The sequence below is a fragment of the Athalia rosae genome, chromosome 1, assembly GCF_917208135.1.
Source record: "Athalia rosae chromosome 1, iyAthRosa1.1, whole genome shotgun sequence".
Lineage (NCBI taxonomy): Eukaryota > Metazoa > Arthropoda > Insecta > Hymenoptera > Athaliidae > Athalia > Athalia rosae.
Genome location: NC_064026.1, coordinates 2,975,925 through 2,999,256, shown reverse-complemented (window position 1 = coordinate 2,999,256; position 23,332 = coordinate 2,975,925). Strand labels below are relative to the sequence as shown.

Sequence of the window (23,332 nt, the reverse complement as noted above, 5' to 3'; positions counted from 1 at the left end):
AACATCTTTCGTCTGCGTCCTTCCGCGCGGCCTATGCGCGGGAAAAGTAGGGGATAATTTTCACCTTGCGAAATGAGCCTATTTCAAAAGTTTCCGGATCCCAAAAAAGCGAGAAGGAGAATTAACCGAGTAACGAGGATGGCGAGAAACGGCTCCTTGATTTGCCCCTCGTTTTTTTTTTTCTCAAAGTTTTTTTTTCGCTCACCACCTAATCGAGTACCCGCGCGCATAATTTCGCTGCGATTGTAAAAAAAAAAAAAACTTTGAAAACGACGTCCGAGAGGGACGCGTTTGCAAATACGAAGTAAACGCGGTGCGTACGCGGATCGCTGTAGACGGACATAATTTACGAGAAGTTTCGCACACCCGATAAATATCAACGATAAGGGTACGACCTGCAGTGCGCAAAATTATACGACGCGCATAATTATTACCGCATCCGTCGCGCGCGCTGTAGATGGGCTCGTGCAATTTGGCGGTCAAGTGGAACGAGACGAGAACGGTGGGTTAGGTTGGAGATGGTCAGGCGGTTGTAGCGGTGGGTGTAGAATGTTCGGAGCTTACAATGCCAGTTTGTTAATTGGCGGTTAACTGAGTGTAATTAAGTTAACTCTCGAGAGCACGTGGGCGACGCTTTGTGCGAGCTTCGTACTACGTGCATCGGGGTAGATAAAAGTTTCGAGACATGCGACGACGCGTATACGCGAGGAGATGCGCAAACAACGCAAAACGAAACACATAGCCCCGCTAAAAGGGAATCAGGTGCGAATAGACGAGCGACACATATATCTCTTGGTAAAAATTTATCGAACCTCGATACAGTTTTGAAAATCTCAGTTGGATCTTTACTCTCGTTGCAGAGGCGTAGAGCGCGCCCTCGTCTTCGAAAGGCCAGCTATTTTAAAATTGACTAACAAACATTCGGGTTCCGTACACCACCAGAAATAAAAAGAAGAACGACCGTATAGTTTCTGACCGTGATGCACCGCACGTGTGTGTGTGTACGGACGTTTATAAAATGTCCATCGCATTCGCTGGCCTTTCGCCAAACGAGAACCGTCGGATGTAGAAATATCGTCGGGGGGTAGAACGATTAACCTCGCGATCCGTTTGGTTCGAGGAAGCTCGATCGTTTCGAAAAAAATCCAACGATTGCAAAATTTTCGGAAACACGAAATATGAAACGTTGGCGATAACGAGGTAGAGAGAGGCACGCGTGCTGCAGGGATCGGCATTTCGGCCCACCCGGCAGTCCGCGGTTATAACGGAAAATGGGAGCGTAAAACGTGGACGTTATCCTGCGGAGAGGAGCGATTTACGCGGGAGCTGCTCCTGCGGCAGGAGGCGACTCGCGCTCAAGTCGGAGCGAGATGGAAATGGAAAGATGAAGAAAGATAGGAGTCGGTGTGTGTGTGTGTGTATAACTTATGCGAGGAAACTTAGTCGCCGGCAGCTGACAGCCCGTTAAAAAGCCGCGCTGAATGAATAATATAATCCGTGATTAATGGGTCGCTAAGCTGTTACCACCTTAGCGGCATGAATGAAACCTCGCGCTCGCTGTTTATTATACGGAGGTATAGCGATATCGTTAAAGAGTCGATACGGCGGCGATTCGTACGGTGCCGCTGTGCTGAAATGCAACCGCCCTCCCCCCTTCTGAATTTACGCTTACAGAGATACACGCAACGCGGATGGATAAAGTTGGCTTATAATTTTAAGTAGCCTCAATGTTCGCAGATACGCCGTGCTAATCAATTTATCGACGACCCCGAGGCCTCCCGATACGCCGCCGCCGCACGGTTAATAAAATAATAATCCACCAGCGGCGGCGTGCAGCCGGTGGTCGCTGCACGTACGCGCGAGTACGATACAGCGGTAGAATCCGATCGGATTTCGGAGGCCGGAGGCCGGAGGCGAGAGAAGAGAGAGAAAAAAAAAAAAGTCGAAACAAAAATCTGAAAATTCCGGGGTATCGAAAGATTGAGATTGTAAAAATTCAAAGTTTGTCGCCGTACTCCGATCAAGTTGCGGGGTGTACACGATGTGTAAGTTGCAGTGTAGGCGAACGCGCGCGGTAGAAAAGTGTCGTAGATCACGTTTTATGGGTGTAATAAAACGGCAACTCTCTCCCACCATCGTTACGTACATATAAAAGAGGGAGAACGCAAGTATGAAGCTAAAAGACGCGGGGCAGCGTTGAGGTGAGTTATGTCATTCGCATCAGCTTTAACCCCGTCTTATGAAGCCTCCTCTCTACGCCAGAGCTTTACCCGATAACTATGAAAGAAAAACTGAGAATATTGAAAAATACTCGGAGAATTTACACCCGGAGGGAATTTGCTAATCCGGGACGAAAAGAGTCGAGTGTTGAATTTTCATTTGTCGTTAGCCAAGCAAAGGGGGATGGAAAATTTCGTCGAGGCGTCTCCCCGATAAACCGAACAACCGGACGCACCATATATCTAGCGCGTTAAGAGAGTCGTGAGGAGTGCAGATAGCGCGCGCGCCTAGGGTAGATTGCATCATTCCTCCGGCTGAGAAATCCATCCATCCACAGGTGGTCACGCGAGGTTAGAGAGTAGCGGAGGAGAGTAAGGGGCAGGGGGGGAGAGGCGGGGGGGAGGAGGGGGGGGACTGCGGAGTTTCACCGCGTCAACCCTATCGTCTCGAGGTTGGCCACATCGTACACGGTGTCTCTCCTCTTCCTTGCGGAGGGCGCGTGTTCCGGAACACCTTGGCGCGCGAGCTTCTCCCGTTTGACCCGCGCGGACCGCGATGACCCACCTTCGCCCTCCGCGCCCTTATTTCCACCTCCCGCGTCGCTCCCCGCCGACCGGAAGGGGGACCCCCCGACCGACCGATATCTTCGTAGGGATTATCCACGGGTCGAAGTGGAGTGCGGAGTTGGTTCTGTCACGGGTTAAGCCTTTTGTCGACAGTTCGGAGGAGCGAGGACGGGGTCATGAACGCCCGCGGGGATATATATACGTACGTATAAGCGGCGCGACGATAAACGACCACGCGACGCTTTTCCGAACGCCCGTGCTTCCGCGCGATTTTTCTTCCATTTTTTCCTCTCTTCTCGACGGACTCTCGACGAACTCTCGCCTCGTTTTCATTTTTCGACAGCAACCGATCGTACAACGAAACGCAACGAGTACGAATAAGAATCGCGCGTGCGAAAGGAGTGGGGGAAAAAAAAATGGAAAATCGATCGATTCGCGAACCTTGAAAATATTCCTGACCCGTAAATATACGCCCAAGTTTTGACGATGGGGTTTCCGTACGGCACCCCAACTTCGCGAGTTTCTCTCTCGACTCTATTGTATATTATAGGTATACGCAAAAGTTGCGCGTGGTTGTAAACGTCTTACGAGGTATGGTAATAAACGGGATATATCGTTAGTTAATCGTCGAGTGATTTCCGAACTTAAATCGCTGTCCCACGGGAGACGAGAGACGGTAGTACGGGGACTCCTCCCGATCGCCCCCGATCAACCTTGTCGCCCTACGCGACCCCTTGATCCCTTGTCAATCGGGAAATCTCCAGAGAATTAATTTACCGTGATATATAGACGCGTGTTAAATAAAGCGATCCGCTATATGTAAGGAAGGCACTAGATTTTTTTGCCAAATATTGTATAGTTGAATAATTTCGTGAAATATATGAAATTTAAAAAAAAAAGAATCCCGCTTGAAATAATAATGAAAACCTACTTCAAATTTCACTTTCGCGAGGCACGAAATGTCCCGCGAGGTTTTTTATAATCCGGTAGATATATACACGGGAATATTCGTGAATTGAAAGGAACGAGAAATTTGAAGAGAGCGGCGAGAGTAAAAAGGAATGAATTCTCTCGGTTCTTTATTTATTTATTCTTTTTATTTTCTTTCGTCGCCCCGGATTATTTTGCCCCCTTTTTCTTCGCCTGTACTTCTCAATTTTTCGTAAAATCGTACTTATCTCGAGGTTTTGGGAAAATATGATTTTTCGAATGTTGCCGAGACAAGAAATGAGATGAAAAAAATATGTAGGTAGACAAATCTCTTAATTAGTCGATTGATATCTGGTCGAAAGCGCGAGGCGAATCGTGGGTATGTGACACATATATCGAGTATATTTAGATTTACACATACGGCGTATAGATCAAAGATACCGCTGCAGCAGCGTATCAAGCGATACACACGCGGTGAGATACAGTCGCTGACATGTTGACTCCGAACTCATGGCATCTGATAAACCGTGATCGTAAAACCGTACAACACGTATGCGAGGATCTCTAGGTGCGTTTCGTATAGCCAACGCTGCAATACAATCATATAATACCTCAGTCACTTCTCTTCAAGGAAGATTTTCCTCCATATCTTCCGGCAACCTGCACCCTCGAAAGATTCGACGTCTCGGGGCGCTTGACCAGGTCTAGGTCTAGGTCTAGGTCGATGATAATTCCCTCGGTTCGTCGCGGTGCATATCCGAGTGTAGATGGTCACGCCAACGCTGCTTTTACGGGTGCTCAGGAAATGGTATTTATATATATATATATATGTATACGTACACTATGTGCGCTTCGCTATCTACATGGGGATGAAACTAGCCAAATGACCAACCGCGTTCCATAGTCGGTGAGTTTCAAGGGACACGGGGTCGTTCGAATTCGTCCTCCGGTCCGCGAGGTGATAGAGAAGGAAACGAGAGGGTTGGAGTTTGCGGTGGTCGTCCGTGGCTAGTAGGTACGGAGGACGTCGGTGGTTCTGCGGTCACCATGGCAACCCGCTACCACAGCTACAGCCGATGTAATTATTTGAAAAACGCCCGCCGCAGTCCCCCTCCCCTTACCCGACTCCCTCCCGCCCTCCCTCCCTCCCTCTCTCTCTCTCTCCCTCTCTTCAACCCCCACCCTCTTTTCCATTTTATCCTCATCCTCGTTCTCCTACCCCCGGTCGTTGCTGAGGGATGGCGATGTAGGAATGGAGCAAAGGTGTACAGCACATCGTCCGTACAGAGTGTATAGGTATATACCTACCTATGTGATACCGATTCTCACCTACATACGTACGCACACCCCTCATATAAACCCTTCGCTCACTTGTCTACTAATTTATTCTATTCCATGCACGTCTACCTGCACCTTCATTTAAATTAACCCTTTTATCAATAACGTTTCTGTTCTTTCCTTTTATTCAAAGACTCTTGTATTATAAAAACTAATGGTGCAGTAATTGCGCTGTACAGCTCTGATAATAATTAAACCGTAAAAAAATCAAAAAAAAAAAAAAAAAATCAACAATGTACACAGGTAAATACCTACGTGATAAGAAATTTACGTTTTCGATTAGCCGCGTGATTCGTTAGTTGCATTCGGAGTGTCGGTTTCCATATAAAAATTACGTATCTTAATAAAACAGAAAAATAGATTCACGCTTGGAAAATGTAGGGTGTCGAAAATTTTGACTCTCAACCACTTTCGGTGCGGGTGGAAAGTGTCGTTCGGGACTCCGATCGACAAATCGGGGGTAAAATTATGCAAAATTTCCGTGTCAGCGGTCGTCATGTAAGCGCACGGTTTGTTTCTGGAACAAGGGAAACCACCGTCAGGCTGTGAGTCGCCGAGGATTGCGGCGACTGGCGATGCTCACTTGTTGCTTGCACACGACTAATTGCCAAGTAATTGCCTCCTCCGCGGAGGAGGACGCTCCCCCCCCCCTCCCCCCGTCTTCCCCCCTTCACCCTTCCGCTCCTCAGTCGCCCCCGCCATACACAAACTTTGCACCTATTGTATTTAAACTTTATAGACATCGTTACTACGGACGATCAATGTGTTTTTTTTTTCTCTTACTTTCCACTAATTACCCGACACAGAGGCGTATCAAAATCCGATGGTTTTTCTCCACTTTTTTCATTCGAATGTTTTACACGTGGATTTCTTTCGACGTTCGAACGAACCCCGCCCATTTCACGTCGAGCGTTCCGCGGATTTTTTGTTCCGCGTAGAAAAAAAATATACGAAAAAGCATCAAAAAAACGAGAGGTGAATTTTTTGCTCAATTCGCATGCGACCCGGGATTTTTGAGAGTTCGACAATTTCACCGACTTCGTATGTATACGCGAGTTTCGAGTGTATAGCGTACGCCTGCTGCACCTGCGGAGGTATAAGCAGCGGCGTAACGTTGTGTCAACATTTGAGGTCTCATTTTTCCGGAGGCACAGGTGTCGTGTAGCGTACAAGCTTATCGAAACTTGCGATCTTACTTACACACTATTAATACCGACTAACCAGCGAGTAAGAGTTACAAGTCGTAAACCTAACCGGAGAGGAGGAGAGTGCGGCTATGTTTAATTGGCCGCAAATCTCTTTGCCTTATTGCGCTCGATCTAAATTCGTCGTAGATGATAATTGGATGGCGCGTGTAAAAAACTTCTCCGTCGCCCCCGTTTTTCATCGGTTGATAATCGGGGTTTATATTCGGCCAACTTGTTGCCGAATCAGAGCGGGAAAATTGAAAAATAGAATTCGGGGTGACGCGCGCTAATAATGGGGGCTGCGTCAGTAGATGGTGAAAGAAACAAGGTGGAAGTGCAGCGCGCGAGTCGAGTACCTGGGTCGAAGGGCAAACCCCTACAAATGAAAATGAGTCACCCGATAGAAGAGTGTCGTACAATAGGACATCTGTCTCCCCCCCTTCGATATAACGACGGGGTTAATACACGTGCAGTACGTAGCTATAACGTTGCAGCAGCAGCAGTAGCAGCAGCAGCAGCAACGCCATTCGCTAGAATTTTTCAACCCTCTACACGATTTCCTCCCTCTGTCGCGAAGCAAGGGTTGCCGAATGTCCACGTAGAAAAAGCAAAGTTTTAAAAATTTATCAATCGACTTGTCGTTATTATTTTGTATCGGAATGGGACTTTTTGGCGTTATTGAATTAGGCGGATGTGATCGAGGTGCGAATCCGCGTATAGCTACCCCAAACACTGCGGGGTGACGTTATCTACTTTTAGGGGGTTTCTCTTTCTGCAGGCGACGTCTCGCGGCTGTAGAGTAAAACGCAAAGAAATCTCCCGTTACTAAAATCCTGCACAGTCGGTAGGTAGGTCGACAGGTATAAAGAGGTATATTCACACGTGCATACCTTATGCATGCTAGAAATAAATTTTGATACACAGAAACGGGTGACAGGTTCTCCCGCTCTTCGTAATTTACCTATAACTTTGTGCTAAAGTCAAATTTGAAAACTTTTGGTACACGGCCACCCCTCAATTCCGCAGATTTTCGAATAGGATCCAAAAAGGAACTTCAGAATCGAGACCGAAAAAGAAGAAAAAAAACCAAAAATAAAAACAAAATTTCGGACGCCACGTCAACGGAGGGGGCACACTCGTACGTGTACGGTGTAACTCAGTTCGCTACGCGCATTACAGTCTATTCAATCGGTCACCGGAAATTCATGGTAATTGTGGCCGTTCGTCAATTAATTACCGAAAAAATCCTCCAATTAGTAACGCCCGCTGATTTACCAGATAGGATCGCACGCGATTCCATCTATTCTTTGACGTATAGGTATTGCGCGCATACACATACATGTATACCCGATAGAAGATATTCAAAATCGCGATATGTGTATATATGGGCAGCTAATTCATGGAGTAAACTGAATTCAGAAAAAAATTATTACAACCCTATAAATTCCTGTGGTAAAATTGAATAATTTTTTTCATAATTGAAAATCATATATTATAGAAAAGAAAAATTCAACCGGACTGCCGGCCTTACACAGCTTTATATATACTTATTTAAGACTTTTTATATATATGATGACGTCGCGTATGAGAAAATATATATACGTATATATAGACCCGTGGGTATAACGAGGGGTAGAGGCAATATATATAATATATATATATATATATAGAGAGAGAGAGAGAGAGATACGTGTGCAGCTATCATAAGGTATCCCTATACCTCGGGAAGACCGCAAGACCCGACGGTGATGGTGTACCATATTTATATATATGTGTAGTATATATATCGTCGGTATACCCGTACTCGAAAGAAGGTTCGGTAAGAGGGTTATACGATGCTAGAAAGAGCATGGTAGGGATCGTAAAGTTTTGCGTGAAACTTTTGAATTTTAGTAAAGAGTGTACTATACGGCTTTAGCCTACCTCCATAAAACCGAGGTTCTCAAACCCCATACTGGTAATGATTATAAACTAGAAGAGAATATCCCGCATTCCTTCAAATGAATCATACGCACAACCTACGTGCATACCTAATAATTACCGTTTCGCTTTACTCGAAGCACGTAAGAGAAAAAAATAAAAAGGACATGCAAATAATCGATTTCGGTCAACTTTTCTTTAATAATTTTCATTCAACATCAAGAGAGCAAAAAAAAAAAAATCAACAATCAGTTTATTCGTTGATTAGGTGTGATCGTTCGATAGTAATCGGGGGTTGATTTTCGAGGTACATGAAAAGGCGGTAACAAAACTTTTAAAAATAAAGTTATACACGCATTACAAAGTCAAAATTATCGGCTAAATTATCCCCGAAAAAGTTTCGTGTTCGCCACCTTCATATTTTAAAAACAAAATTAATAATAAAAACTTGATCCTCCATCATTTGGGGGACAGGGGGGCAGGGGTAGGGGGTGTTCGCGGCAAGACGGTCTATAAAAATATATTTCACTTTGTCGCCCACTCGCACACACCCCCTTCAAGATTCTCTCGCATCTATAGATGGATTTTGTTACATAAAAAGCTATAGCGTAATTTCAACCAATTATAACATCGATTACGGTATACGAGTTTTACGTAAGGGATATTCTCCAACGATAATGTAACAGTCTCTATTTTGATGTAATAAAGCAAAAAAAAATCAACGAAATTGGCAGGAAAAAAATGAAATAACGAAAGTAGGTATACTTAAATATGTTTCCCGATTATCTTATAACGAACATCGTATCACGTCAGACGTACAGCGAATATACATAAGTGAACGTATAAATGTATTATACATTATTACATTACAGTTTGTCTCTTTATCACGACGAATGCGAAAAAAGAGAAAAAAAAAAACTAAGAAACGAAAAAACTTGGGAGCCAAAAAAAAAAAGAGTCGCAAAAAGGAGGCGATTTTGCAGAACGCGCTCTTAGCATACAAACTTCTTTCCGACTCATAGGTATTCAAATTTCTTCCACACCTAGCGCAATTCTACGATCAGGTTCGGTGTGTCGTAGGGTGAAGAGAGGGAGACGGGGAGGGGGGGGGGGGGGGCAAAAGGGATGGAGAGGGTGGAAGTCGGGGGCCTGAAGAGTACGGGAAAGGGGAAGGGAAGAGACGGGAAGAGGAGAGGAGAGCGGAGCGGAAAAGGGACGGGGGAAGGGATGAGAGCGGGAGAAGGGAAGTCGGGGTTAGCTACACCAAGCCGTACCAAAGGGTGGATGGAATGAGAAAGAAAGATAAAGAGAGATGGGGAGGGAGAGAGAAATGAGAAGGAAGGGAGTAGAAGGGAGGATAATTCCACGGCTAAATATCGGTAAAAATCAATACTATCTCTCCCTCTCCCTCTCCCCCTCCCCCCTGCCCCTTGCACATATACACGCGTATATATGTATATATATATGTATTGTACAATATTATATACATACATATAACATGTTACACATACATCCATGCGCGTATCTTGCGTATACGTGTAAATGTGTATACACATATCGTGGATATGTGTACAATCATTTTCCATATCTTTCTCTTTCTCTTAGACGATAGTTAATGTAACGCGTACGTAGGGAGTGAGCTCGGGGACGAGTATAGGCCGACAAAGGTAAGTTGTAAACTAATTTTGTGGAAACTTTTGAACGATTAACCGAGAGGTGCTGCTGTGAGTAATGTAACCGAGTTATAACGTACGTAAACCATCTACGGTACAGATTGTAAGCACCGAGTTTTACCAACTAATTTGTATGTATAACATATACCTGGTACCGATCACGAATTATACCGAGGTACGTGAGATGGGAGGCACGTGTTTCGAGAAAAGCAAAAGGAAATTCTAATTGTGAAATTAGACGGACGAAAATATCATCGCAAGCCAATTCGTAACGAACTGTGTCGCGTGTAGTACGTACGAAAAATCGAATGGACTATACGATCAAAAAAAAACGTATGGCAACTAGGAAGAATTCATTGAATTTTTGACCTAAACTGGCGAATGTGAAATCTTGCGAAGTATTTTTCCCTGATTTTTAAATTACATTTTTCATTCAATGGAGAGACTCGTTTACCCATACGTATACGTACTCTAATAATCTGATAGAGGTGTAATTTTCACATTATCCCATCCAAGTAAAAAAATGTTTCAGCACTTACAAAGTAATTATGAAAATGAACGAAACGATACGAGAATAAGACAAAATAATATAAAAGAATAAGTTCGGAACTTCGATGATCTTTGGGGGGATGATACAATCGACTAATCACGACGTATCGACGCTACAAAGCTATTCGGTCGGTTTTTTTCTTTTTTCTTTTCCCTATTTGCCCAGATAATAATGATCAATCCGATCGGAGAGATTTTGGCATTTGGTCCCGCACGCGAGGATATGTGCGAGTGTAAACGAAGGTGGCTGGACGAACGAAAGGACGGAAGCGCGGCGATTCTCTACCGAGAGAAAAGGAGAAGTAGAGAGTAGTAGTCGACGATGAGAGGAGAAAAGAAGAGAGGAGGAGAGAGGATGGAATAAAAGAGAAGAAGAAAGAAGAGGAGGAGAGGAGGGTAGGGTAGTCCGCAGGGGTTCCCAATTAATTCTTTTAATTAAACCGGCCGAGGTACCCTCGCCGCGCTCCTCAAACCGTGACGTATAATAAAATCATTCTATCCGCACTACAAAGTCTTTTGCCTTAAAAAGTTATTATCACCATCGGGGTCTCACCTTTCAATTAGATCATCAGATGTTGAGTATTCGGGCAATCTGAACCCTCGCCACGAATTTTCAAGCGTTCCAGTAATTATCTAATCACTGAATAACTCGGCTTAAAATCTACTCATTTACACAGAGAGCTTTTTGAAAAAAAATGTCATCGATAGGTATACACGCGAAATAATTTCTCTCAATTTTGAATGAAAAAAATGGCCAAAAAAAAAAAACTGACGGATTCCAAAAATCCATGCATAATCGTAGGAAGTTGCTATAACGAAATTATCAATCATGCATGTGCGATTGCTAAAAATCAAATTGAAAGAGAGAAAAAAAAAATCTTAAAAATGAGTAAAAAAAGGAGTGAAAATATTCGAAACATGAGAACCATTGTCCTCCCTCCGTAACACGGGGTGGTTGAGGGAGAGGGTTTAGGGGGTGAAGAAGAGAGAGGTACCGGGGAGAGGGGCGCCGAAAGGGGGAGAGAGGGGGTTGGGTCGCGTACAGTCGCCTACAAAAATATTTAACCTCCCTCTTAAAACCACCACCACCGACGTCGCCGCGATGTACAAACGATACCAAAACTCATATATATTTACAAGAGTTTCATTTGTTGCCAACGTATCAGGGGGTAAATGTTCTTTTACTTTCATTCTCTGTTCTGTAGTGTTTTTTATTGTCTGAATTTTTGTAATTGAATTTTTCAACGAAATAATGGTGAGGAGAACAAAAAAAAAAGTTGCCGTATTAATTGATCGATGGACATTGTGTTTGAGAATTTTTTGACAAATTTCACGGAGCCATAGCTTTTTGGAAATTTTCAAAGTGTGGGGGGGAATATCGTGTAGATTCAACATGCACCTTTCCGCATCAAGCAGGCTGCAGGTGACCTAATCTAATCCAATGGGGAGAGCTGGACGCGTTTTCCTATCTACAGACTTTGTTCACGTTGTCCTCTATCTCCTCCTACCCAACGATTTCGCGGAAGAAGAAAACGCAGAGGAATACAAAGTCCAGACGAACGATAAATGAATTCAATGAAAATCAATAAACGAAACGAAAATTCAAGGAAAGACAAGCACCGCGTACCCACCATTTCATTGATACCACATCAAGCATTTGACCGATCATCGAACGCGGAGACAAAAATCATGGTAGTCGCAGTACACGGTATACGCGGCGGATACGCACGTCGGACGCTCTGCAATAATTGAGACGAATCTCTGGCGCGGTCCGGTTTTACCGCACGATACTTTTCGGGTTATCAACAAGAATGCGGACCGAGCAGGGTTCAACGATAATAAATAACATTTTCTGTATACCTGTACACACTCACACCTATACAATAGATAGATGTGCACTCCGTGGCTACGACGACGCGCCGCGGTCATCGTATGGACGCGTAACGCATGTTGGTGTAAATACATAGATGTACCCATTTATACCTGCGGCCTGAAACCGATCATCTCGCATCCTGCGAGAGACCGACTTCTCCGCAGCGTGGTCTAATCGTGCGGAATGTAAAGACGATTCTCGAGGCATACGTTGACATACTCGCGCGTCTCCGACCCACCCTTTGAATATATCGTGTGCTAGCCTCGGTCATTAATATAAAATGAGCCGAGCATTTTACCGCTTACTTGTTGATAAATATATATCTTCGAATAATGCGTGGTTGTAGCTATATCGTAGATACTTACAAGTCAATGGGCAACGCGAAACTTTAAGTGGTAATAAATTAACTGAAAGTATATTAAGTATGCGCGCGGATGAGAGCGCTAATCATTTTTGGCGATTGCTGCCGGGCATAGAGTAGACGCTCGACGATTATATTACAGAAAACTTTTTAAGTACCAAATACTCATCGACGATCTACGTTAGTTTTTTAATAGCCAGGTTTTTGGTTGTGCAAATAACCTAATGTCCTGACTAAACTCTTACATATCGATTCTACTTTGTCTCAATGTGAGACTATTTTCTTGGCATAAGAATTCGTGGTAAACATCTTGGCCAAGATGAGTCGTAATTATTGGAGAAGAAGGACGAACGCAACCGAGATAAAACTACTTTGTAATTATTTGAAAATTCACTCACCCTTGGTCCATCCTGTCAACGGGGCCACCAGGTCCCATCATTCCAGGATGTCCAGGGCCCATAGGCCCACCCATGGGATGTCCACCGGGTCCAAAAGGGCTTCCAGGTGGCATTCCATATTGCGGTCCTCCAAAAGGTTGTCCCGGAGATGGAAAATGGGGGTTTCCTGCACCGGGGGGCACAAAGGGAGGTCCGGACGAACCCGGTCGTCCCACAAATTGCGGTGGACCTCCAGAAGGAGATCCGAATGGACTCGGGCCAGGGCCATTGTAAGGGGGGCCTGAATTGTTCGGTGGGGGAGGAAAGCCCGCAGAATTTGGGGGTGGCACAGGGCCCGGGGTCGAAGAACCACTTGGTGCAGGAGACGCGGTATATTGAGGTGTTCCCGAACCTGGAGGGGGTCCTTGATAAGGTGGAGCCCCTGCTGGACTGCCCGCCCCACCGGGGAACGGGCTAGGACCCTGAAAACCTCCCGTATTGCTCGGTGGACCTCCCGAGTTATTGTAAGGACCTGAACCAGGTCCTGGTCCTTGACCGACTGAGTTTGGCGTGTAGGGCGAAGCCTCCGAGCCGGGCGGCGGGCCCTTCCAGGAGGCAGGAGTCCCTGGATCTTCCAGGGTGGTGGTTGCAGCCAGTGGCGTATTTAGGCGGCTACAGCCTGAAAAAGAAATTCACATCTGGTAAATTCCCATGAGGTACAACTTGACAAGAGTATTAAGAATATCATAAATTTGACAGACATAGTAAAGAGGATTAAAATATATGTGAAAGTTTGGCTGAAGTGGGAAAGACAGATTGCTATGTCAAGATTTGAATTAGCCAATCACTACATTAGCATTGCTCTTCACATATAATTCATCTCCTCTAGCTTTATTACCACTTAAAAGTTTCTACGATAGATGCTATTGGCAACAGAAATACTAAAATAACATACTAGTAAGCGACACGTTAGCTAGATGCATCGAACATTGATCGTGCTGTGAATCCTATCAACTTCTAACTAGGATCGTAGATTTTAAAAATGTTGCAAAGTGAAAAGAAGACTCGAAAAGCATACCGGTGACAATTTATAAGCATTAGGCTAATATTGAAAGTCTACGCTGCTAATTCTTGTGAAGTAAAATTCTAATCACCATTGTTCGTTCCATTCGCCTTCATTATTTGGTCAGCAATGCATTCATTCCGTAATAACAGTCTCTGATTGTTAAATATATCCCACAAAATTATTTATTTACGATCGAATGATCGTCGACGATGATTAGGGTAGAGGTTATGTACCGGCGACCTAACCTCGAGGGAGCGTTGGATTTCTGCGGTACAGAATACTCGGTACACTTTGAATTTAAACATTTATAAATCATGTATTGTTCCTTTGTAAGTTCGCGATATTTTTCCATCTGGCTAAAATCTCAAAAAACAATAAATATTCCGAACCTATAATAAAACAAATTCAATCTTGTTGCCGGCATTTTTTTCACCCCTCATAAAGTCGTCACGGTTTTTAGTATTCACGCCAATATTTTAATTTCACATGTACTTTTATCTTTCTTTTTTTTTCACCTTCGGATTAATTATATTTTTCGTTCGACGTTTCTTCCTTTTCTTTATACACTACGGACGATGCAACGATGATCCGCTGCTAACGTATCACATTAAATAGTTTCACATCACTTTCACAATAAATCATTGTAATTAACGTACTTTTTTCGTATCCCACGGATCGTCGGTGCTCCGAACTTTGTGACGTTTTTCATTCATCTTTTATCGTCACGTTGTTGAGTTGCTGCTAAAATTTCGCGACATTCCAAACACAAGACTCCCTTAAGAGAGGGAGGGAGACATGCCAGTGTTGTATGTGAGGCTAGAGCAAGTAAGTAAACACCACCGTAATCAAAATAACTCCGCGAGTAAAATACTACTCGCAGTTCAAATATACCGAAAATAAATTATCACCGCACTCGAAACACTGTTTCTCAATAGGTTATCATCGAAATAACGATATAAAACACGATTTCGCCGCGGTTAACGAACTGAGAACTACCAACGAATCCCTCGTAAGTTTCTCAATTGACTAGCAGCGACAACAAATCAAAACAAGGAACACATCGCGGCGAGAACTTTCATATAAAACCGAGCCGACTAGACTGACTGACTAACTGACTGACTCCGGTAATGCGATGCGATGCCCAATGGGCTCGGAGGCTGCTGATGCTGCTGCTGCTGCTGCACGTCAAACTTTCGATATATATCTATTTGTTACGTTGAAAAATCGTACCTGTAATAACACAACAGGGATTATTAACACGCCCGCGACCGCGCCGACTCTATTTTCCTCGAGATAAAATTTTGGAAACAAAAAATTAAAATCAACAAAGATAAATAGAAGAAAGGAATTTTTTTTATACGCAGCACGTTAATTTCTCGTCGTTAATTATCACGGGGGTAAAATTTTACACCCACTTCAAAAATAAGCACTGTAACTAAGATTACTAATTATATTCGGAATTTGGCATGTTGGAAGTTGTCACTTGTTATTACAGACGTTAGATTATTTAAAAATAATTGTTTCGTTTATTCTTTTTTTTCTTTTTTCCTTTTCATTCACTAATATCCGAAGAATGCACTCGTAATTATTTCTTTTCTCATCGTATACACACCGAAAGATGAACGTACGCCCGATTAAGAACTGACCACATCATTAATTACTTATTCTCTTATTTATTTTGATAATAAAAACACACAATCACTGTGATGTAACTACACGCACATTTAATTAAAAAGTATAAGTGTGAAGTAATGAGGAATTTTAGGAACGCAACACGCACGCGATGCACTACGCAAACGAAAAACGACGACAACGACACAACGACGTTCGACGTTACCAGCTTGCTCGGTTCGCGCTCGGCCACGTGCGCCGGTCGTCCCTGCGCCCAACTGTCAACTGGTAGATTTCTTTTTAGGTCTTCGGCAAAAATTATCCTGCGAGAAGCCACCGAGTGCTGCCATTTTTAGCGGAGGCAGTGGCGACTCTCGACGCTCCGCGGCGACATCCGAAGGCGAAGACTAAGGCGAAACCACCACATGGCGCCCTGCGAAAACCCGGAGCACGCTACTCGATCTGACAAACTTCTAGCTTATTTTTTTTCTTTTTTTTTCTCTTTTTTAGATTTTTTTTTTTTCTTCTCTTTGCCCTCTTTATTATTATTCAATACCCTGCTCCTGCTGCGGCTACGGCTGCCACCGTTGCTGCTCCTCCTTCTGATCACCCTTAATCCTTTACCGTAGATAATCTACACCGAATTTATAACGTGTGCGTACGTAATGGAATCAAATTAATTATTCGAACATCGAATTTGGATAAATCTACCGGTAGTTCATTGTGACAAAAACAACCGAAGAACGGTTTAGTACGGTTCCATCTAATCACCGGCTACAAAAGCCTCCGATGTGCCAAGCAGTTTTTTTTTTTTCCTCTATATTTTAGTATCATGAATTTGCCGCGCGAATATCGAGACACTGACTTTTCATACCCTAAATAATTAGTGCGATGTTATTTCTGCGTAGATTAAATTAGTAATTCGGTAGGTAGCTGGGATGAAAACGTCAGCGGGGGTTGCAGCAACGACGTTGGTTGCAACGTGCGCGGCGTCACTAGTTTCGCGTCACTAGCGCCGCGTCATACTCTTCCTTTTTTTTCCTTTTTTTTTTCTTCTTCTTCTCTTTTTGGGTATTTTTCTCTTCTTTTTTCGCGCTCGAAAGTCTCCCATGACGGGGACTCAACGCCGGTTGACAGTGTCACCCTAAAAATCAATAAACTTCTACTCTCCGAGTCCTTCCCTTTTTCCCCACTCCCCGGATCCCCCGTTTCTCGTTCACGTTCACGTTCACGTTCACGTTCACGTTTATAACATACCCCTGATCACCCCGACGACGGTGCCTCTCAGAAATGGCTTTACCCGATGGATGGAGGGACGTCATTTTATTAGGCTAATATGATGCACCGTGCGCTATATATCCTTTCTCTTACCCCTTTTCCTAATCTCAGATACGATGAGGTATTACACACTCGAGTATATCGAACGTCATCGATTACCTTGTACTAAATCGGTAAAATCAACAAGATTTTCTTATCTTTCGTCGTCGAATTAACAAATGATTTTCATTCAATTGATCATCCATTTTTTAGCTGCAACGAAGAGGAGTAAAAATGTTCTTTTTTCAGCAACATTTTAATTGCGCCCATTAATTGTTAATAAGTTGAACATGGGAGTTCGTTGTCTGACCTAGAGAGCGCGTTCTAATTACGCGCATAAATTGATTCGGTGATTTTAATGACCGCATATAAATTGTACTTCGAAAGTTCGGAAAGTCCTCGCGGGTCGTGGCGACTGCTGAATTAACTCCTTCACGTGTTATATCGCCCTTTATGTGTACAGGGTGAACTTAGTTGTTTATACTGCGGTGGAAGCCGATAGGTCATCGTCACTTCGCTTCTGCACTTGCAGCTCGCATCCTCGCCCTCTCTATTTTCGCGAAGTAGTAACGCGCTCTCCCGCACTGCAGAACTACCCAGCTTACTACCGTATACGTTATACGTTAAACGTATTAGTAATCGTTAAACGGGTGTTCACGGAACCGCTAATTTCCGATAATATGCACATGCGGCTGTACGTAATATTACGTTACCGTAGCTAGGTTCTGTGTAACGATAACGCTTTTCGCGTTACAAAATAGAGCGGATGAAGAAAAAAAAAATTAAAGAAAATAAGTGTACGTGTAATAGCAACCCTGATTAATTCTTTCGCTTGTCCGCGAAGATAATTTCAGATTTTTAACTTGTATGAATTTGCGGATGCGAAATTCGATTGGATTCGAAAAGCCTCTCAGACCTGATAGCGAATAATTAGTTCCATGTAGATATATAATATTCGGTACGTATATAACGTACGTACCTATGGCGTATGTTCGACGTCAAGCACCTGGCGCACGTAGCTTGTACATATTTACTTCGTTTACCAGTTCTACACTTCTGTTAGCGACCCTTAGGGATACTTTACATATGTTGAAGATATTTCTGGTTTACATAGTAAATATATTTCATCGAGTAGCACTAGGTGAAAAAAAATTTGAAAAAATCATCATCATTATTATCATTACTATCCTTACCCTGCGTAGCGTTTACGCATGTACAAGGATAATGAATTTCATCTGTCGCTTGTACAGGTGCGATATGAATTAGGGTGAAGAAAATTATTTCTGTCTTTACGGTAAGAAATTTGTCACAAAAAAAACAAAAAAAAATTGAAGTCTTCGATATTACAATAGCGGAAGAACGTCTGGTATACGGCATCTTTTCTCGCACCTACGGCTTCGTCCTCGCTTGGTCGGTCGATCTGAAAAAAAAAAAATAAATAAAACAACCGAGAGAAAAAAAGGATCGAATTACCGACGTATGTAGGAAAATTTTCGGATCCATGGGATCGAACCTCCTAATACGGAGCAGTGATCGGGTCTTCGCGAGGACGTCTGCACCGGTACGAAGACCGTGTATATATTTTATGAAAGCGTATATTGCAGGGGAGAGAAAAAGAGAGAAAAGAAGAATAAAAAATAAGAAGGAAATGAAAGAATGAGCGCTAGGGGAGAGCGAGATTCTTTTTTTCTTTTTTTTTTTTTATTCAGCTGCAAATCAAACTCACCGATTCTTGAATATATGTACATATACTGGGTACGTAATATAAAGAAGAAGGCTAACCGTTAACGGACCGGCTAAAAGTCTTTATTACTCTCCTCGGTTTCTAAACAAAATTCTCTCTTACCCTCCGCATGCGGCATACACAGCGTTTACCGCATACAGATATTACATTGTTCTCCCCGTGGATATTTCGTTTGAAACTTAAGATGATCTACGCAAAAACTATGCACACCTAAAGAGCCGGGACAATGTCGAACGTCGGGGGGTTTAAGAAAAAAAAAGGGGACGACGAGACATGTGCCGTGTAATTCGGGGGGCCAGGGTGATCGAAATATATATATACTCATTTTTTTTTCACCTTCTCTTACGCCACTGCCACTACACTCCTGTTTCCTAACCGATTAACCTTCGATTACGAGTATACATCCGACAAAAGTTTTCACGGGGAATTCGAACGAAACTTCAGCACCTGCTGAAATTGACGGGATTTTTGGAAGTGCTACGGGAAACGGTGTAAAATTTTCTATACCTGCGATACCCGCATACACGCGAAAATATCACGACAAGGGTCAACGTCCCTCCGTCCGAGAAATTTCATCAGATTTCGCAACCCCTCGTGGCGAACCGGGTACATCAAGAGCGAGGCGAACTGCGAAGTGGTATACCTCGGGATCTTGACCTAGGTCAACAATTCCGTCGCAGCCTCCGCGATACATGACGTATGTACGTACACCGATGTACGTTACACAGTACATAAAATATAGTTTTGACAAACTTTTACCGTGGCAGTGCAGCGCACGGGATGTGAACCTTATGTTTATTTTGTGTCCAATAAATATTTTTGGAGCTATACATGTACACCGTGAACAACCTGTGCGAAACGTAAGTGGGATCTATCGAAAGAAAATGAGAAGAGTAGTCGGTTACCGTCAATAAATCAATCTACGGTATGGTAGCGGCTGGAATTGCGCGGGGCTAAATGGAGTCGCGCGTAATGAATTTTAACGGGCTAATAACGTTGGAAAGATGACGCGCGCGTTAATGTGCTCGATGCACATAGCGAGTATCGTAACCTGCAAGAGAGAATCTAGAAAGGCAGAGCCCAGCCAGCCAGCCAACCAGCCAGCCAGCCAGCCAGCACATCGTCAGCTTTGTAGCGAGTCTGAAGTCGCACGTACATACGATACGTACACGCATATGTATGCACTTGTACGAAAGAGCGTACGTGTATGTGTAGTACATACGGCTTGTATGTATTATACATATGTACGTTATCCAAAGCCGAAGGCCGCGTTAGTCTGCGAATACCAGCTATTTTAATAATTTGACCTTGCCTCGACAGTTGCCACGCACTGACCATCCATGACCGTTCTCCATTCGACATGATGATGGCCGATCGCTATCTTTTCGACAGCGTATAGTTGGCGTGTGTACGTATATATATGTATATATATATATAAACGCCGTTTGATAACCCGACGATGCGCTGGGTCAGCCGCGGAAAGACGCGATCCGATGCTTCCCCGGATTCTCATGTACGTATACATAAAATTATAATATACATATGTATGCATCTATGTACCGCGATACGTGGAATGTGGTTGACCGGGCAACTTTGAAAAAGCAAATTAGCCTTCAACGAAATGAAAATCGAACGATTCGTTTCTGGAGAGTAGAAATTCTTTTTCTTTCATCCGGACACATTTTATGCATTTGCTAGCGATAAAGAAAAGTTCTGCGATGCTGAAATGTTTCGTCCGAACGTCTACCAAATTACAATACATCAAGCACGGGTAATCGTTGCTCATGTTATACCTTAATCCGGAGCAGTGCGTCGTACGTTATAATGTGTGATTCGTCATTCGATTTAATACAAATCCGACGTATGGTATAAGGTGAGAAGAACGTGTCTGGAAACCGCGTGTAACACCAGGAGGAGCAATGATACTAATTTTTTTTTCCTGTTCAATTTTTTGCTCCCCTAGCAGCGAAGGGGTTGAAACGAGAAGTGTGAATGAAAATCAGGAATTCGCGTTCCTCGATTTTTCTCACTTAACTCTAGATCGCATTACTGCGTTGTCAAAGTTCGAGGATATAATAAGCTTCGGTCACCGCGTATCGTACGCCTATAACGTGCTCTCATACGGCGAGGGTTGCGAATGGGTGAGCACGTGGTCGAAATTTAACTTTCCTTGTACACACATACCACACGTAAGTGCATACCTATACCTATACGTACTACGTGTTCTCGCGAGTAAATGGCCAAGCGAAACTGTTGGCGAATGGCTGGACGGCTAACTTTGCCGGCTGACTATACCGTAGCTGCCGTTGGTTTGCGTTCAAAGATATTAGGATAAGCTTCATTCACACAAACTTCGAAACAAATCACGACCTTCGAGAACTGCCCCGTGGAGTAGGTACCGTTTATCGTTAGTGAGATGTAAGAGCGCCACGTAAACGCGCGTTCGACCAAAATGAAGATTTTTTTTTCAAAATTCTTTCACTCCGTCTCACGTTTAATTAATTTTCTTAACCTCGTTATTTTCAGCAACCCTAATTGAAGTTTTACCGGTCCCAATATTTACAAGATATTATAAAGAAACGTTAACGAACTGGAATCATTTGTATTAAGCGGGCGTATGTACCAATTTACCGAATTATACGAACGTTGGCTCTTTGTGTTCTTTTATTTTTTTTTTTTTTCTTCTATATACGTATACGACTGTGCAGTTACGATAAAATGTATATATCTTGTAATCATAGCCGTTGACGATGCTCTACAGTTCTGTATTAACATTACCTACCCACGTGCAACAGCGGCAACAACATATAAGCGGCAGTAGTAGCTCAAAAGAAATACAGCTAATCAAACAGAAATATCATTTCCTTTCATCGTGCTTATATATCGGTACAGGATATTGGATGTTTGCTCGGTTACTGTTAGGCGGTGAAATACATCTCGACAAATACGTCGAGTGCCTTCCTAATACGATTCTTTTTCCATCTCTGTTTTTTATTTCTCTTTCTTTTTTTTTTTTTTCAGTCTTCTTATCTACTTTTATTGTCTTCTCTTCAGCCTCCCTCGTTTCACCCGAAACTATCTCGCATCCGAATGACCTACAGACAGAGACGAGAATTAAAAAACTTGAAATAATTAATTTGCGTTAGAAAATCCAACGGTGACAAAGGTTGTTGAAAACCGTCGCTAAATAAAACTTCGATAGAAAAGTAAGTTGGAACTCGAGCGTTGAAATAGTAAAGGAGAGGGATAACGAGGGTGATTTCGTTGTCTCCGCGCGGTTTCGGTGAGGGTGGTATCAAAATAGAGACAAAATCTCGAAAACTTGAATTGTTTGAGGAGGAAAAGGACGAAGAAAGAATCGCGGCCAAAGAAACTTGAGAAAAAAATAAAGGACGAAAAAAGCTCAACTGCACTACTATGTATATATTTCGTACCTATACATATATATATATGTACAATATATATATATATATACGTGTACAAATATCAGAAGGAGGCGAGCAAAGCAAGTGAGCGTACGACGAGGGGATGAAGAGTGCTGGGGAAGGTGGAAAAGAGGGTAGCGGAGGGGGGTGGTTGAGGGTGCGCTAGGTCGATACGGCAAACTATTGTCTGGTGGGTGTAACTCCTCCGTGGCCGCGCGCTCTCCGTTCTCGGGGTCTCGCCCTCCTCGGACGAGAAGACCGGCGACGCCGACGCTTTAACCGTCGCAACTGCTATACGCGCGATATTTGTGCACCCGCGTTCGTACCCCACATTTCCTTGCACTCCGATGCCTCACGGCCATTCCGGTATACGCGAACCCACCCCCCCTCCCCCCCAGCCGATACCGAGGGATAAAAAAGATCGCCGAAAATTATGTCGGACCGCGGATCCGCGAATCTTACCGCGCTTCGTACTTCCTCTCTTCCGACGTATCGACATACGCAGGTACGCGGGAGATAAGTTTACATGTATTTATACACACCCCTTGATAATAATACCTCCGCACACGTACCGCATATATATATACACATACGTTATACGTATGTGTACACGAGGTGGGTCACGTTACCGCGTATGACGGTGGGTGTGTATTACACCTATAGGTATACGTACACATATAAAGTTCTGGGGAGGCGCGTGACCGTGTGGCGGAAAGGTATGATAGGGTATGTGTGGTAAGGCGCAACATTGTCGCGGGGGTGTATGTTTGCCGGTTGCCATGGGGGTGGAGAAGTAAACACAGCGTCACAAACCTCCCGTTCCTATAACCGTTGTACGTTACCCCCGGTGGCATGAGGCAGGGCGCCCACGACCCGACCGCGCGACCATCCCCCAAAAACCACCCCCATGACGCCGAGTTTCCATCCGAAACCCCGCGACGTTGCCAAACGTTGCACACGCGACTTTAACAGAAACTTTGTTCCAATTTGTACCGTAATATCGTGGAAAGGGAGAAACAATGGACGAGGGATGCAGCGGGCGATTCGGAAGTACGAGTAAGAGAAAAAAAGGGGGTTGGGCAACGTCGGGGTGATGGGGGATGGGGGATCGGGGGGGGGGGGATGGGGGGGCAATGAAAATGAATATTTATGATCCACAAATATTATTGAATGTG

General features: G+C 43.8%; 1 protein-coding gene across 2 annotated transcripts in view; it reads right to left on the bottom strand.

Annotated features, from left to right (window-relative positions):
• LOC105690817 (LIM domain-binding protein 2) overlaps positions 1-16,701 on the bottom strand; it is an 83,070-nt gene extending 66,369 nt beyond the window's left edge. For both annotated transcript variants that reach the window (XM_012408932.3, XM_012408933.3), the window contains exons 1-2: positions 14,149-16,701; positions 13,016-13,673 (exon numbers count right to left, since the gene is read on the bottom strand). In XM_012408932.3, coding sequence (XP_012264355.1) covers positions 13,016-13,673; positions 14,149-14,173 — 683 coding nt within the window. In that variant the 5' untranslated portion in view covers positions 14,174-16,701. The remainder of the gene's footprint in view (positions 1-13,015; positions 13,674-14,148) is intronic.
• Between the last annotated feature and the right edge of the window lie 6,631 nt (positions 16,702-23,332).